Genomic DNA, 15,454 nt, shown 5'->3' on the forward strand with positions numbered 1-15,454 from the left:
CCACTCTTACTAACCCACTCTCACCCACTAACCCACTAACCCACTCTCACCCACTAACCCACTCTTACTAACCCACTCTCACCCACTAACCCACTCTCACCCACTCTCACCCGCTAACCCACTCTCACTAACCCACTAACCCACTCTCACCCACTCTTACTAACCCACTCTCACCCGCTAACCCACTAACCCACTCTTACCCACTAACCCACTCTCACCCGCTAACCCACTCTCACCCACTAACCCACTTACTAACCCACTCTCACCCAGTAACCCACTCTCACCAACTGACCCACTCACACCCGCTAACCCACTCTCACCAACTCTCACCGCCTAACCCACTCATACCCACTAACCCACTTACTAACCCACTCTCACCAACTCACCCACTCTCACCCACTCTCACCAACTCACCCACTCTCACCCACTCTCACCAACTAACCCACTCTCACCCACTCTCACCAAATAACCACTAACCCACTCTCACCAACTAAAGCACTCACACCAACTAACCCACTCTTACCCACTCTCACCCACTCACACCAACTAACCCACTCTTACTAATTAACCCACTTTCACCAACTAACCCACTCTTACAAGCCCACTCTCATCCACTAACCCACTCTTACTCACTCTCATCCACTAACCCACTCTCACCAAATAACCCACTCTTACTAACCCACTCTCGCCCACTCTCACCCACTAACCCACTCTTACTCTCACCAAATAACCCACTAACCCACTCACACCAACTAACCCACTCTTACTAACCCACTCTTACCCACTAACCCACTCTCACTCTCACCCACTAGCCCACTCTTACTAACCCACTCTTACCAAATAACCCACTAACCCACTCTCACCAATTGACCCACTCACCCACTCTTATTAACCCACTCTCACCAAATAACCCACTAACCCATTCACATCAACTAACCCACTCTCACCAACTCACCCACTGCCACCCACTCACCCACTCTCACGCACTCCCACCCACTCACACCAACTAACCCACTCTTACTAACCCACTCTCACCAAATAACCCACTCTCATCCACTAACCCACTCACACCAACTCACCCACTCCCACCCACTCACACCAACTCACCCACTCTCACCAACTCACCCACTCCCACCCACTCTCACTAACCCACTCTCACCCAGTCACACCAACTAACCCGCTCTTACTAACCCACTCTTACCAAATAACCCACTAACCCACTCTCACCAACTAAAGCACTCACACCAACCCACTCTTACTAACCCACTCTCACCCACTCACACCAAGTAACCCACTCTTACTAACCCACTCTCACCCACTGACCCACTCTTACTAAGCCACTCTTACTAATTAACCCACTTTTACTAGCCCACTCTCACCAAATAACCCACTAACCCACTCTCACCCACTGACCCACTCACACCAACTAACCCACTCTTACTAAGCCACTCTTACTAATTAACCCACTTCAACTAACCCACTCTTACTAGCCCACTCTCACCAAATAAACCACTAACCCACTCACACCAACTAACCCACTCTTACTCTCACCCACTAACCCACTCACAACTAACCCACTCTTACTAATTAACCCACTTTTACCAACTAACCCACTCCCACTCTCTCCAACTAACCCACTCTCACCCACCAGCCCACTCTCACCAAATAACCCACTCTCACCAACTAACCCACTAACCCACGCTCACCCACTCACCAACCCACTCTTACCAACTCACTCTCACCAAATCACCCACTGTTACTAACCCATTCTTACTCACTCTCACCCACTAACCCACTCTCACCAACTAACCCACTTACCCACTAACCCACTTACTAACCCACTCTTACCAACTAACCCACTCTCACCAACCCACCCATTCTTACCAAATAACTCACTCTTACCAAATAAATAACCTACTCTTACTAAATAAAATGGCAGCCTTGGTGAGCAACAGGTCCTTTGGGCAAAGCAGAATGAAATCTCCAGTCTCCAATACAAACATGCACCCTGGGCAGTCACCCGCATCCTTCATACCTGCGTTCACTTCAATGGCCGCTCGAAGGTCTTTTCTTTCCTTGCGGAGCTGGGCCAGCCTATTCCGCAGGGCCTCTTTCCTCTTCAGCAGCTCCTCTTCTTTGGTCTGTAGCCGCTTGGCATCTGCTTCTACCCGGTTCTTGCCATACTTGTACTGGGCAGCATCTCGAGAAGAAAAAAAAGCAGCAATTAAAAATTAGGTTTACTAGCCTGGGAAACATGGGACGATCCCTTCTCTACAAAAAATACAAAATTAGCCAGGCGTGGTGGCACATGCCTGTAGTCCCAGCTACTCAGGAGGCTGAGGTGGGAGAGTCGCTTGAGCTGGGGAGTTTGAGGCTGCAGTGAGCTGTGATTCTGCCACTGTGCTCCAGCCTGGATGACAGTGAGACCCCATGTCAAAAAACATTAGGTTTATTCAAGCAGACAATGTGGGAACTCAAAAAAGCCTGTTTAATCAGCCAACTGAGTAAACAAACACAAAGCCAGTTACTGTGCTAATTCAGTAAGAAAAAGGACAGGGCTGGTTTGAACTAAGCAGAAAAGCGACTAGTTCAAATTCTCCAATATTCTTTGAATCAAATTTTTAAAAACAAACAGAATATTAGGAGATTCCTTTAACTCACTTCCCTTTGAGGCACATGGCTTATAATTAATCTCAACAAGGTGGAGTGTGAACATTTTATAACAGACACAGGAGTCTATTACTATCAAAAATAATGTCTGAAATCTGCTTCCTTCTCTACATCTTCAAACTCCTCCATAACCCTGCAGTGTCTGTTCCTTACGGTCATGTCATCTGCCTGGCTCTGAATTCCTCTGAATTGCTGCTACACCCCCAGCACTGAGACCAGCACCTGGCACGGAGTGTGGCACAATCAATGCTTGTTTAGTGACTGAATGAACAGCAGATACATGAAGAGGCAGCCAGGAGCAGTATCTGGAGCCTGACTGTCTAGGAAGGAGTCCCAGCTTGTACGTGTAGCTGCATGACCTGGAACAGGGCACGAAATCCCTCTGTGCCTCAGTTTCCCTTATCTGTGAAATGGGAATAGTAATGCACTGAGTGGTTGCAAGGATTAAATATTTATAAAGCACTTAGAACAAACACAAAAATGGGCAATACATAAATGCGTATTTCATAAAATGAATAAATGAAGAGGAAACTAGCCGAAGGGAAAATTCACAGACTTGGCAACATCACACCACCCGTGAAAACGGCTTTCAAAACCTGGCCCCACGCTCTCTTCCTCTTATTATGTGGGCCTTTTAATAACAGTAATTTAGGACAACACCTCTTTGTTAAGACACATGGAAGAAATGAAGGTTCTAACAAAACTCGGATGGAGGATCACCGATTTCAAAGCTTCCGTGATCTCCCAGTCGCTTCTAACGATCACTCACACCTGAGGGCAACTCCCAGGCCTTCCTGACCGCACACCCCACGCGTCTGACTCGCTCGCAGGGCTAGAAACTACTTCAGGTAGAAGCCACGGGGGTGGCATGATGGTTAAGAACAAAAACACTGGACTCAGGGAGGTGGCTAGAAACCCACACTCCACCCTCCCTTGCTACATGACTCTGCAAGCAACCTCTGGAGAAGCTCAGCTTCACCCTCTCTAAAGCAGAAACGAGAAGGAATCCTGTGTGTGTGCATGCATGTGTACATGTGCATGTGTGAGTGTGCACATGTGCACGTTTTAAATGAGACGCGTGTGTGTGTGTGTTTTAAATCAGAAACATATATCTGAAAAAAATCTAACAAAATAACATGATGCCTGACGTAGTGGACACTGACTGACAATTCTTACCATATCGGCAATAAGTGATTCCCAGAGCCTTGTCCTCTCAGGGACAGCAGGGAGCCATTTCTAGCACCTGTCCTAAATGCTGGATTTGCCAATTCTTGCAATGTAAGCCATCACGATTTCAATGAAATACTGCATTTATGAAGGTATAAAAAGTGATCACTCCCCAGTCAATTTTCCCCTAACCAAAAGAAACAGAATGACAGCAAAAGGGTCAGCAGCCTGAGGAGAGGCGAAGCACTCAACAACCTGAAACGAAAGGATCACTGTTCGCAGCTAAAATAACGACATATTTTGCAAACAGGGCCAAGTCCGAACTCTACTCACTTATTTCTAAAGTAAGCTGTTTTCCCAACAAACGCAATGCAGTAACCTATAAATCTCCACATCTTTTGGTCCCCATGTAATCTCATCTAATCTATAATGCAAGTGGCTGGATTCAGCAAAAACACGGAATGCCATTATTTTTCTCTTTTGTCACCATTAGATGTCACCAAAGTTAATAAAAACTCCCTACAGAAGGTCTCATAAAAGGAATAAATCATCTAGAAAATGAAGTCAGCACTGGTACTGACAGAGAAACACCATGGCGAATGAGACTCCGTGGGATTCAGATTTTGCTTTTAATAAACCTTTCCGGGTGTGAGCTACTCCTCTCCCCCATCTGCCCCTCCCCAAAGAAACAACACGAAAAGAGGTGAAAGTAAATACACCCAACACATTCAGGAAATAAGATTTGCCAGATAAGGTCAAAGGAAGTTAGTACATTAAACAAATGGGGGTAGGAGGGAGGCTTTGGCCCAACTGGCTCCAACCTATCTGGTCAACATGCATGTTGGGTGGAACAGAGGTGGAGAAAAGCTTAGGTCAGGGATGTACACACTTCCTCGGGGCAAGACGCCGCCTGGTCCTGCGGAGCGATTCCAAGCCTCGTCCACAAACATGGTCAAGGACACTGCCAGCCTCTCCATTCCCCTATGTGGATACTCTGACTCCAAAACCAGAACCACAGGGCAAAGGGATGTCGGCACGTGCTGGTATGAGAGCCTCTCTCTTCGGCAGCTGGCGTGGGGGTTACCAGCTGGGGCTAGCCGGACTCATCTTCATTAGCACAGAGACTGGTCTACCAGTTGCACAGATCCAGATTCGAAAATCTCGGGTACAAATTCCAAGGGGCGATGGCATGTAACCACATCAAACTCAACATCTGCACCTAACTCCCACCTTCTTCCTCTGGGAAATCTTCCTGGACGTGCCCAGATGGACTCAGGAGGCCCTCACCTGTAAATCCCCACACTGCAGCCCTACCACTTGCTTGTCTGCATGTGTGGATCTGTTGGACTGAAGCTGCCAGACAGCAACTACTTCAGTGTATCTTTGAGTGCCTTGAGTGAAAAAATGCTGCCTGGCTGGCTCCCTGATTAGACATCCAACATAATGAGGACTAATGCAAATACAAACACTTAAGAGATGCCATATCACCCCAGATGGATCTAGTGGAGGCAAGGGAAGAAGGTGCTGGGTACAGGCAGGCTGAGTCTCTCATATCTTAATGCTTCTCTGCCCAATCTATTTTCGGCTGGACGTGGAGTTTGAAAGCCTGGCACCCACTCTGGCTCTGTGATGTACCAGCTGTGAGCCCTCGGGAGAGCTGCTTACTCTCCTGGTTATTCTTTTCTCATTTCTATGATGGGGTAAAGGATAATGCCTGTGCTTACAAAGTGGCTGTGTTTAGTAAACCGGATTGCATAAGAATGGCTTGCTGTGGACACAGGCACCGCAGGACTAACCATTCCTCAGAACTCCTCGTACTGCTCTGGTACCTTGAGGTCCATGTACTACCTCAGTTATCCCAGCTGCGCCAACCACGGGAGCCAAGTGTCTATGTCTGACAGAAAAAGATGCTGAGTTTAGAGTTTGCACGGCTTGTCAACCACAGATCAGGGACCAGAGTTGAGGTCTCCTGACCTGGAGTCCAGGGCTACCTGGAGCTGCAAGCAACCTGCACTCACAACTGCCTCCTATTTTAAAATGCTGAGTCAATCTCACAGGCAGCAAACCAGTTCTGGGCTTCAATTTACAAGCACGGTCAGAAAAGCTGGGTTGAATTCGCCACTGTCCTTCCACATGGCCGATGAGGAAGGATGACGGTACCCATCGCTCTGTCTCTCCAGCTGACCCCAAGCTCGCACTCACTGGTGGGCAGGCTCAGACAGGCCCAGCTCCACCAAGTGCGCTTGAAGCCAGAATGCAAGACATCCGATGGTATACTTACTCGAAGCTGTCCTTTTCACACCAGCCGCAGGATCCGCTTTTTTTGGCTGACTGCTCAGAGTCTTCCCTTTTCCTGTGACCCCATTAGATGCCACGGGGGGCTTTTTACCCTTGAGCTGTTGAAATAAACATATAAGAACATGAAAAATAAACACACAGTCGAACAAATCTTTTTTTTTTTCCTGCAGTCGTTTCTTTCAGTCTCTAAGTATTAGAGAAACTAGCATCGACACAGAAAAAAATGAACGTGAAAGAAAACCAAGATGGTAGGCCGGGCGCGGTGGCTCACGCCTGTAATCCCAGCACTTTGGGAGGCCGAGACGGGCGGATCACGAGGTCAGGAGATCGAGACCATCCTGGCTAACCCGGTGAAACCCCATCTCTACTAAAAAATACAAAAAAAAACTAGCCGGGCGAGGTGGCGGGCGCCTGTAGTCCCAGCTACTCGGGAGGCTGAGGCAGGAGAATGGCGTAAACCCGGGAGGCGGACCTTGCAGTGAGCTGAGATCCGGCCACTGCACTCCAGCCTGGGCGACAGAGCGAGACTCCGTCTCAAAAAAAAAAAAAAAAAAAAAAAGATGGTTTCCAAACACTGGGCTGCTGGGATTCTGGGGAATGGCTAAGGAGGGTGTGGCAGAGGCTCTGTAGGATGTGATCCGCTGGAATGCTGCGGAAGTGACCCCTTTCTACTGGCAGATCGCAAATGCTAACCAAGCTGGCACAGGCAGCTGACGACCCCAGAGCACTCAGCTCAGAGGAGGAGTGTGTGTTTCTGAGGATAAACAGCTTTTATTTCAGTGGGATGCCTTTTAGGAGAGGAGCACGACCCTGCAGTGTGAGTTCTGCTGCTCCAAGTGCTTTGACACTGAGTGACATCCTAATGGGGTAAGTGACCGCCTTCTTACTTGCTGATGGAATCCATGGAAGGAAGCAAAAGCAGCATAACACAGACGCAGCAGCCATAATAGGGAAACTAAACTTCCACTAACTACAGGTTTCTGAAACAGGGAAACAGTACTCTACCCCTGAGACTGATACAGGCCAACACGTTTTGCATTTTGCTGAAGTGACCTTACGTGTAGCTTAGTTGTGTGATTAACTCAGCACGACGGCAAAGGCTCACTCCAGCATCCACGCCCATGCTTTTTTCCATGATACGTTTCCTTCTGTTGCAGGCCTCAGTTTTTGGGAGGCAGAGAGATCTAGCTCCAAATTCTGGCTCTGTCATTTAGGAGATGTTGAGCAAGTTCTTTAAACTTTCTGAGCCCCCATTTGATCATTTAAAAATGTAAAGAGATATCTCCCCACAGGGTTCCTAAAAAGATCAGATGGTGTGCCATACACGGATGAAGCATACGGCACGTAAGTGCTCAGAAAAGTGCAAGGTCTCGCCAGTAAGCAATAGGCTCCCATTAAAATGACCAAATGAGGACAGGAAACCCAGAGGTCATGGAATTTAACTTGCAAAAGTGTTTCCTATTTCAACAAAAACAAAAGGGAGCAATAATAACAAAAACTCCACATGGGAACCATACATCGAATGATTCCCAACCCATGTGGGGACAATCCAAGTGTGCAAGATGGCCAACTGTGGCAGGGTTTTACCTAAGGCGACTCTAATGCCAATAAAAAGACAGGTAGAAACGTAGACAGATACACATTCACTTAATAAATACAACACATAACCTGCCAACTTTCTGGTGTTAAGTCCTCAAAAGAGGCCAACGGCTCCCCTACCCCTGCCCCCCAACTACACTTGGCTCAGGGCCCCTCAGACTCACTGAATGGGAATTCCCAGGGATGGGATCTGAACAACCATCATGAAAAATCAAAAACCAACACCAACCTGCGCATCTGACTTTTGATGAAGCCAACCTATTGGGAGTTAGTGTTCTCAGTCACTACTATCTACAATTCTACAATTTTATCTGGTTCATTATTTTCTTAAGACTTTCCAAAGAATGGAGAAAAAAACAAAGACCTAAAACATACCCATCTGCTGTATGTTCATATTCTTACATATGGGCTTAGGTCTTTAGGCAAAGCATAAAAAATCCTTAGGTTAAACATGTATAAGGCGGGCACAGTGGCATGTGCCTGTTGTCCCAGCTACTTGGGAGGCCAAGGCAGGAGGATCACTTGAGCCCACAGTTCAAGTCCTGCCTGGGCAACATAGTGAGACTTCATCTTTTTTTTTTTTTTTTTTTAAAGGCCTAACACTACAAAATTACTCTGAAATGTTACTGTTGGCCATAAATACAGGGTGTGCAATGGACAACAGTTCAACATCACGGTTATTATTGTTCAATGGTCATCAAAAGTCCTTATTATCGTTGTCTAGTTTTGGAGAGTATACCTTTAGACTTGTCATGGAGAAACACTATCGTACTCTGAATAATCTATTTCATGTTTAAAGATCAAAAGCAATGACTACAGAGTCAACCCTTCCTCATTACGTGTAATGGAAACATGCTAAAGAAACTGGCCGTTCAAGAATCTTCTGGAAGGTTTTACTACCCGTTTCTTTTAAATTCTCTTCCTTTAGTTGACATAATTCACAAAATTTCACTGGGGAATTTTCCAAGAACAGAAAGAGAGCCAGATGTGGGCAAAGAAACACAGTGCTCAGATAAACCATGAGCTCATTAGAAATATCTCATCAGTTCCTTGGTAGTCAGGCTGCAAATTATATTCTAATTGAGGAAAAAAAAAAAAACCATTACGCTTTGCCTTTGATGAGTCCCATTTACTACAAGCTGCAAAACTCTGTTGGAGCAATGTGACTTGAAGGTGGTTCTAGAATCTTACAGAAGAAGATGCCATACCTGCGAGTTGAGCCCGAGAGACGCCCTCCCCACAGAAGAGGTATTAGTGACAGACTGAGCGGAGGCGGGGTATTTGTAATGGTTAGAGGACAGCTTGTCAGCAGACAGCCTAGAGGCCTTTCTGTCAGCAGAAGAGTAGCGGGCAAAGATTTGCGGAGGCGGCAAGTTATCGTACAGGCCTGCGTTATCATAAAGCACCTCTTCTCCCAAGCCTCTGCTGCAGGAAGCAGGAAAGCCGTCTTCTGGTTCCCACTGCAACACACACAGCTTTGTGGTTAGTGACTTAGACACAGAAAACAGCAGCTTTTAGCACAGTGAGATGTCATTCATTAATAGTATAGCATTTAGCATAGCATGGTACTCCAACATTCTGCACACAGACTGCAGTTGTTATCAACAAGGCATGCACCCCCCAACACACACACATACACAAACCCAACATAAGCCTGCAGATTGATTCAAAAGGACTGGACTTCTGAAGCCTTATGGAAAAATTTCTTTTTTCCTTAAACTATTCCCAGAACCCTTGGATTATGAAGTGTTTGTTTTGTCCTGTCTTTTAAAGAGAAGAAGCAATGTTGATTTGGCATTTTCTTCTTTAGAGAACCTGGGGTTCAGAAATTCCCCTAGTGCAGGACGTGGATGTGAGGGGAGGAACGAGCACGGGACTAGGGTCCTGGTGCTCTGGGTCTATACGAAGACACACGAGGGCCAAGCAGAGCACTCGATGCTTTTCACAGCACTTCCCACGTCCTGGGTGCTGACTTCATCTCACAGTCATCCGGGGATAGAGGGGGAAATGGAAGCAGAGACAGGCCCTAGAGCCGGTGAGTGGCAGAGCGGAGGGAAGGGCGCGCTCATCCCAGCACAGTACTGCCACTAAGCCTCGCACTCCTTCTGGGGACATGAGACCATCTGCAGGCTCCTCCAAGCCCCCGTGCAGGAGTCAGTGACCCAAGTCCTACGGGAACTGTCAACACACACCCTCTGTCCCCTACTCTGTACTGAAGAAAGTGCCACAACCAACAGAACCAAAACGGTCTGTGAAAAGAGAAATCAAATCCTCATAGAAAATTAGATGCTTCCAAATCTAACTGATACAATGGTATTATTGTAGCAGAAAATCTCTAACCAAGGACTAAAATAGTGACGTGCCACTGCATGGGACAGAGGAATCTGAGAACATGGACATTAAAGTGTTAACTCAAAAACTGATAACCACAGCCACGGCCTTTTCAGGGTTAAAGGTCTTTATAAATTGCCTGGCATGACAAGAAAGGCAGTATTAATTCCTCTCTTATATTCATTTTACCCGGCTGAGTCTTCCTGCACAGTCCTTTCTGCCAGACGGTAATTACAACCTTTTGTTATAAAAATAGAAAAGACTTAAAATTCTGCAGTAGGAGTGTCTGTATTCCTCCGCAATCACTTCAATGTGTCTATTTTTGTGATCTAAAAATAACGGTCCCTGCAGATAAACTCGGATATGAGAGTTTCATAATGACGACCTAGCATATATTTGTCCAGAGTTATTAAAACGGTCTAGACGAGACTATCATTTTCCTAAAATATCAAAGATTAAGTCACATGGAAGACTCAGAAAAACACCTACAGCGACCTCATAGAAGTTTCTAAAGTATGAGCGTACATACTTTCATCTCAGTCTAAGCATCATGGGGTAACACTGAATGGGTAAACATAACTAAAGCTGAAACAGTGCTATGATCCTAGATATTAGGTCATAAAAATGAACTTTTTTTTTTTTTTGAGACGCAGTCTTGCTCTGTTGCCCAGGTTACAGTGCAGTGGTGCAATCTCAGCTCACTACAGCCTCCACCTCCAAGGCTCAAGCGATTCTCCTGCCTCAGCCTCCTGAGCAGCTGGGATTACAGGCATCCACCACCATGCCCAGCTAATTTTTGTATTTTTAGTAGAGATGGGGTTTCACCATGTTGGCCAGGATGGTCTTGAACTCCTGGGCTCAAGCGATCTGCCCACCTCTGCCTCCCAAAGTGCTGGGATTACAGGCCTGAGCCATCACGCCTGGCTATAAATATGAACTTCTAAAAACCTAGAAATGAGGCCCTCCAAAAAGAGAAGAGCTGGTAACAGAGCCGAACACACAGAAAATAGTTTCAGGAAGGGCCTGAGCAGAGGAAGGCCTAATAAGCAAGGAAGTCACGAACATGTACAGCATATTATGTCTTAAAGGCGGCTATCTCCAGCCCAGCAATATACACACACAAACAATTCCTACATGCAGAGCCCTTTAGGAATGGCAGACCTTTGTTTCTACAACAGATTAAGCTGCGAATAACTTTAGGAACACTCGCTCCTGGGGCTGGCCTGTAGAGTGTCCTAACAGTCTGAAGACAACGTGCTGGGTGGAGCCGGACGATCACGTGCGTGGTTCCACAGGGTGACGACAGCATCTAGCTCACCATCACAGGTTCGTGTGTAAGGCGTGCATGGAAGAAACGTCTCTGAGGAAAAGGCGTGTGAAAGGGTCTTTGGGTGGGACAGGCTAGACGTAGGCTCAGAGAAGTGGATGGTTCTCAGGATGCAGATGAGTGCGGTAACTGCAGTCTAAACACAGTGATAAGACTGCTATCAAGAGACACTGGAGTGACACAGGGCAAATGGAGGCAGAAGAGCAGGTCCCACCTCAAGAAGGACTCAGAGGCCAGAATCGAGGGCAGGGACTAGCCTGAGAGCCCTACTTCACAGGGTACTGTGGTGCCATCTTAAGCAGGAAGAACTCGCCACAAGACCTGCCCAGGGGTGGAGTGCTGTGGTGACTGGACACCCAGAGACACCCCAGGGAGGATTGGCTGAGGGGGAAAGGAGGAGATTCACTGGACCTGATACCCCTCTGCCTAAGATGGGGGGCTCTACTGGATGGACTCTGAAGCTAGGATGGGATCCAAAAGTGGCTCTGTTTGCCCCATGCCACCCTATCCTAACATGGGACCTATGAGCGGGCCCTGCCCTGCCCAGGGCCCAGGAAGCTCTCCCCGCTCCTATGTCTGTTTCCCTCCCAGGTCCACTCACTCTCACGAGACTCAGAGGCCCTTTCAGGACAAAGATAATCACTTCGCCATTTCTTCTTCAACTGGCACAGAGTCTGGCCCCTGGGAGACACCCAGCCAATAAGGCAAGGGAGAGAGGACTGAGGAGGGAAGGGGGCAGGCGAAGTGACAAAAAGATCCCTTTTTAGAATCAGGTGGGGCCTCGCACAGCAAGGGCGGCCTCCCCCACGGGAACCCCAGGGCAGGTCCAGAGCGGCAGGAAGGAGGAGGCGGCCAATGGGAAGGCAACCGAGCCCCAGGGACACACCGCGTCCATCGTGGCTCCTGAGGGATGGGCCACCCGCTTCTGACCCCGGCCACGAGAACCTGCTTTCAGTTTGTTTATGCTCCTGAGCACTGGGGGTCCTCAGCCCCTCTCTTCCCTCAAGGAGGCTGTTGTCTCCTGGTTCCTGCTGTGGGGCAGCTATGAATTTACGGTGCCAGGGCTGATTGAGGACGTTCATCAGAATATCAGGGAAAAGACTGGAGAAGCAAAACAGTAAGAAAAAAGTCTGACATACCTTCCAAGGCTGGAAAACATAACAATAAATTTACTTTATGTCTATCTTTGAAAATTTTCTTAACATAGATGCCAATTTCAAACCCTTCCAGTACTGGGAGACAAATGGCATAGTGGTTTCTCACAAGCCTCCTTCATTCATCCGCTAACTGTGAAGGCCTCATCTCTGAACGCCCAGGGCCGGGCACCGTGCCTGGATCAGACAGGATGCTCAACACGTGGTTGTGAGATGAGTAACAGGCAGACACCGTAGAACCAGCACCTGTTGATGAGGCCTGCTGATGACACATATGACACAACACGCTGAGAACAGACTTCAGAACTCCTAAGGCCAGGCACACCCTGGAGGCCAGTGTAACAGAAAGCTGTGACTGAAGACTCCTGCATGCATAGATGGACATATGGATATACAGATAGCGCTGTGCCGGGAGCCAGGAGCCTGGCCGCTCCAAATCCACCCCAAGGGAAGCTGTCAAATTTGTAATGTGATCATTCCTCTATGTTACCATTTCCTTCCTGAGGGGATTTCTCAGCATTTTAATCCCATCGGGAAATAACTATTCATCAATAACTTAAACTGTGTTATGTTTTGATTTAACAAGTTATCCAAGTATTACTCTAACATGCTCTCCTTTAGTCAACATTTTAGTGGGCTGACACGTTTAATTAGTGACAGTGACATTAGGCTGGGCACAGTGGCTCATGTCTGTAATCCCAGCACTTTGAAAGTCTGAGGTGGGAGGATCACTTGAGCCCAGGAGTTCAAGACTGGCCTGGCCAATATAGGGAGATCCCGTCTCTACTAAAAACCAACAAATGAGTGGGATGTGGTGGTGTGAACCTATGGTCCCAGGTACTTGGGAGGCTGAGGTAGGAGGATCGATTGAGCTGGGGAGGTTGAGCTATAGTGAGTTGTGACTGCACCACTGCACTCCAGCCTGGGCAACAGATGGGGACCCTACCTCAACACCAACAGGAAAATGACAGTGACATTAAATGACAAACTGTCTACTAGTCTCAAACTATCCACTTGTCCAAATGCAGATTCAGATGAACAGCATGTCAGAAACCAGGAGAACAGAGATGAGATGGAGTCTCCTTGCTTCAGAGCATTAAAAAGCTGACCTTACTCAGTACCTGAAACCAGGGGAACTGAAGCATAGGATTTTCACAGCTGTCTAACAAAACCAACCATTACTCCAGCCAAAGGGCACTCACCGAGCCGTTGATGCATGGGACGTCGTCGTAATGAAGCGCCGTCCCGCTGGGGTGGGCATAGCCGTTGGAGGTGCCCCCCAGATATGGGTTAGCAGATATAACACGCCTGTTCATGAAACTGAAAGAAAGGAAATGCATTAAAATCCAAAACCTGACCACCTTTTACTCCAACGAGTCAAGTCTTTAATGAGTTCTGACTTTATTCCCAAGGCTATGTCAGAGGTCACAGGGGCAGAGAAGAAATACTAGACAGAATATAGGCGGAAATGAGAAGATGCATTGGAAGGACTGTCCTATAAAATTAGGACAGCACATAATTTGCAGAACCGCGGCACAGAACGCCAATAACCAATGCTAGGTACACACAGCAAAGCCTGCAAATAACAGTGTTCAGAAATACCAAGCGCTTTGATTATCATCCGTCTCTCACAGTGGCCAGCTCCTCTCACGGCCTGTGTTCATCATAATGCTTTACTGGAACATACGCCTCTTTCGCAAGCGTGTTACTTCCAAGAGGACAACATGGCCTGCAGAGCTGAAAGTTACTGTCTGGTTTTTCTTGGAAAAAGTTCATGGATCCCTGTTCTATAAGCTTTCTGGGACACTCATTCACCAAGTATTTATGGAGTTCTTAGTACTCAATCAGCACCACTGCCACCCCACACATCTTCACCTCTTCCCTGAAATTTCCTCAACTTCCGAGAGCCACTGACAGCGGCCTGAGAAATCCTTCAGAAGGTGTGTTATTGTGGCATAGTAAATATATATTTTGGTCTTTGTCCCAAGTTCCTGGTCAAGGCTCCTAAAACTCTGGGAATTTCCTACATGAAGAGCAGGATGAGGGTTGGTTGTCAGGGAAATCAACCCTGTGATTAGGGCTGGAACTTTCCATAAAACCCCAAAAGGATGGGGTTCCCGGAGCTTCTGGGCTGTGTGCATGCGGTGGTGCTGGGAGCGTGGTGCGCCCAGCGAGGACACGGGAGCGCTGTGCCCCACATGCCTTGCCTGGCACACCTCTTCCCTCACTGCTTCTGAGCTGTGTCCTTTTACAGTAAACTGGTAATCCAGTAAGCACGCTCCTCCTGCATTCTGTGAGAGTTCTAGCAATGACTGAACTGGAGGGGAGGGGTCGTGGGAACCTCCAACTCACATCCCACTGGTCAGACGCACAGGTGACATCCTGGACCTGTGACTGGCATCTGAAGTGGAGTCAGCTTTGTGGACTGGGCCCTTCACTGGGAGGGCCTGATGCTGCCTCCTGGAAGACCACTGAGGGTTCAGTTCATGTATGAGGACACCCAGCTGGTGCTCACAGAAACCTAGAGAAGTGCTTGGCGTGAGAAAGACCTGCCCACCTAGTGGCCAGGGGTGAGGCCAACAGTGTGGAGCCTGTGGTGAGGGAACGGCTCCCTCCCCTTTAAGGAGGGCAGGCCGGGCCACACCAGCCTCCGCCCAACACCCCCAGGGGCTTCTGAAGTCGCAAGGTGCTGCCCAGGGCCGCGGGGCTCCGAGGGACTGGGTTCCTGCTCCGTCACTGCGCGGTGATTTCCTGCGCTCCGTCAGTCTCCTGGGTGCCCCGGCACTCCCCTGGCTCTTTCAGCTTCCCCAGCCCCTGTGCCTGCCAAACTCCTCTCCTGACACCCCTCGCACCCGGGTCTCCGCGTGGGTGCTGCCTCCCAGGAGGCGGCCTGCCCCGCAGCCCCACA

General features: G+C 48.2%; 1 protein-coding gene across 2 annotated transcripts in view; it reads right to left on the reverse strand.

The window, feature by feature from the left end:
- Positions 1 to 15,454, reverse strand: part of AFAP1 (actin filament associated protein 1) — a 137,083-nt gene that overhangs the window by 21,225 nt on the left and 100,404 nt on the right. The window contains exons 12-15 of one of the 2 annotated variants that reach the window (XM_012002171.1): positions 13,749 to 13,866; positions 8,943 to 9,194; positions 6,119 to 6,233; positions 2,036 to 2,200 (exon numbers count right to left, since the gene is read on the reverse strand). In XM_012002171.1, coding sequence (XP_011857561.1) covers positions 2,036 to 2,200; positions 6,119 to 6,233; positions 8,943 to 9,194; positions 13,749 to 13,866 — 650 coding nt within the window. The remainder of the gene's footprint in view (positions 1 to 2,035; positions 2,201 to 6,118; positions 6,234 to 8,942; positions 9,195 to 13,748; positions 13,867 to 15,454) is intronic. The other variant, XM_012002172.1, reaches the window with a different exon arrangement.

The sequence above is a fragment of the Mandrillus leucophaeus genome, unplaced genomic scaffold (assembly GCF_000951045.1).
Source record: "Mandrillus leucophaeus isolate KB7577 unplaced genomic scaffold, Mleu.le_1.0 Scaffold68, whole genome shotgun sequence".
NCBI classification, from domain to species: Eukaryota; Metazoa; Chordata; class Mammalia; order Primates; family Cercopithecidae; genus Mandrillus; species Mandrillus leucophaeus.